The following is a 1,501-nucleotide window of genomic DNA, read 5'->3' as shown; positions in this document are numbered from 1 at the left end:
GTGATGTGTGTATAACTATAAGCAAAGTCAGGTATTTTTATTTTTGCCTTGTATGCAAAAATGCACTGTCTTCCTAAACAACAGGAACTGCCATATGTGGTCAGATGTGTGTAAGAGTGAGCATTAGGATGTGAGCTCATATACCATATTAGTCAACAGAATATCAGTTAGAGAACTTTTGAGTAGTTCACTAACACCTTCAGAATAAAAGCAGAGTGCCAAAGCACCAAGGATATTGGCAACTGAGCAAAACTGAAGAATTTCCAGAATGAGTCAAGCTGAGGAAAGCAGTACCCACTCAACATGGAATATTGTGAGGTCAGTAGTCTGCATAATACTGAGCTTGTCATTTATTATTGGGACCCCTGGAAATTGCATCGTCATCTGGACTGTTTGTACAAAAATGAAGCAAGTATCTCCTTCAGTCCTGCTGATCTTGAACCTGGCCATTGCAGATGTCCTTGTACTGGTTACTTTACCAATTTGGATTTATTCCTTTGCTGACTCGTGGGTTTTTGGAGTCATCTTCTGCAAAATACTAGTTTTCATTATTTACTGCAGCATGTATGCTAGTATATTTCTAATTACAGCACTGAGCTTGGAGCGGTTAATGGCTGTGTATTACCCTTTCACAATTCAAAGATACAAAAGAAAAGAAAAGATTTGTTTAATCATGTGCCTTATTTGGTTCCTGTCTATTGCTTTCGGCATTTCTGTCATTCCATTTCAAGAAACAGAAGAAACAAATGGTGGACTACTATGCACATGTCGCAACTACTCTTCTAATAGACAGAAAGTGTCATATCTTTTGCTGGAGACTCTTGCAGGTTTTGTGACCCCTTTTTTAATTATTTGCACTTGTTACATGTGTGTTGCAAGAAGAATAAGCAGAATGACTTACCAATCGAAGCGGCGTTCAGAGAGGCTCATTGCCAGCATTGTGGTGGCATTCATTTTATGCTGGTTCCCGCATCATCTCTTTAACATCCTAGATATTATTTCAATTCAGATAGAACTCTCTAACAAGGAAATGTCTTCAGCACTGGATGAAATAGTAGACAGAGGAGTGTACATCTCTGGAGCACTTGTATTCATCAGCAGCTGTATTAACCCTCTACTTTATGCTTTTGCTGCACGAAGATTTCAGAATCACCTGAGATTTGCCAAGATATCAAAGCTGTTTGAACAGATGAGTCAGACTGTAACAGAGGAAGACAAGAAAAAAAGTTTGGTTGTAACCAAACAAGAAGATACTTTAGTAAGCACAGAAAATCTCTAACAAGGACCATAGGCTTTGTGAATAATGTGATTCTGTATCATTCCTTCAGTAGTCCTTTCTCCTCGTACTCTCAGTTTCATTTACTAAGCAGTCCAGGTAAAACTAGAGGCAGGTAAAAGTTATTAGGGTTTGTTTTGTGTGTTGTAAAAGAATAGGCATTGGCAACCTAGTTCAGTTCCTATGTTAGTATCCATGTCACAAAACTAGCACTATTTCACTGGT

General features: G+C 38.4%; 1 protein-coding gene across 1 annotated transcript; it reads left to right on the top strand.

Moving 5' to 3' along the window:
* Positions 1 to 268: 268 nt before the first annotated feature.
* On the top strand, positions 269 to 1,279 carry LOC104287798 (leukotriene B4 receptor 1-like). The gene has a single exon (XM_009886533.1). The coding sequence runs from the start codon at positions 269 to 271 to the stop codon at positions 1,277 to 1,279; it is 1,011 nt and encodes a 336-aa protein (XP_009884835.1).
* Positions 1,280 to 1,501: the final 222 nt, after the last annotated feature.

Source organism: Charadrius vociferus, unplaced genomic scaffold, assembly GCF_000708025.1.
Source record: "Charadrius vociferus isolate BGI_N301 unplaced genomic scaffold, ASM70802v2 scaffold400, whole genome shotgun sequence".
Lineage (NCBI taxonomy): Eukaryota > Metazoa > Chordata > Aves > Charadriiformes > Charadriidae > Charadrius > Charadrius vociferus.
Note: the sequence above shows the minus strand (reverse complement) of the source record. Positions and strands in the feature narration are given on the sequence as shown.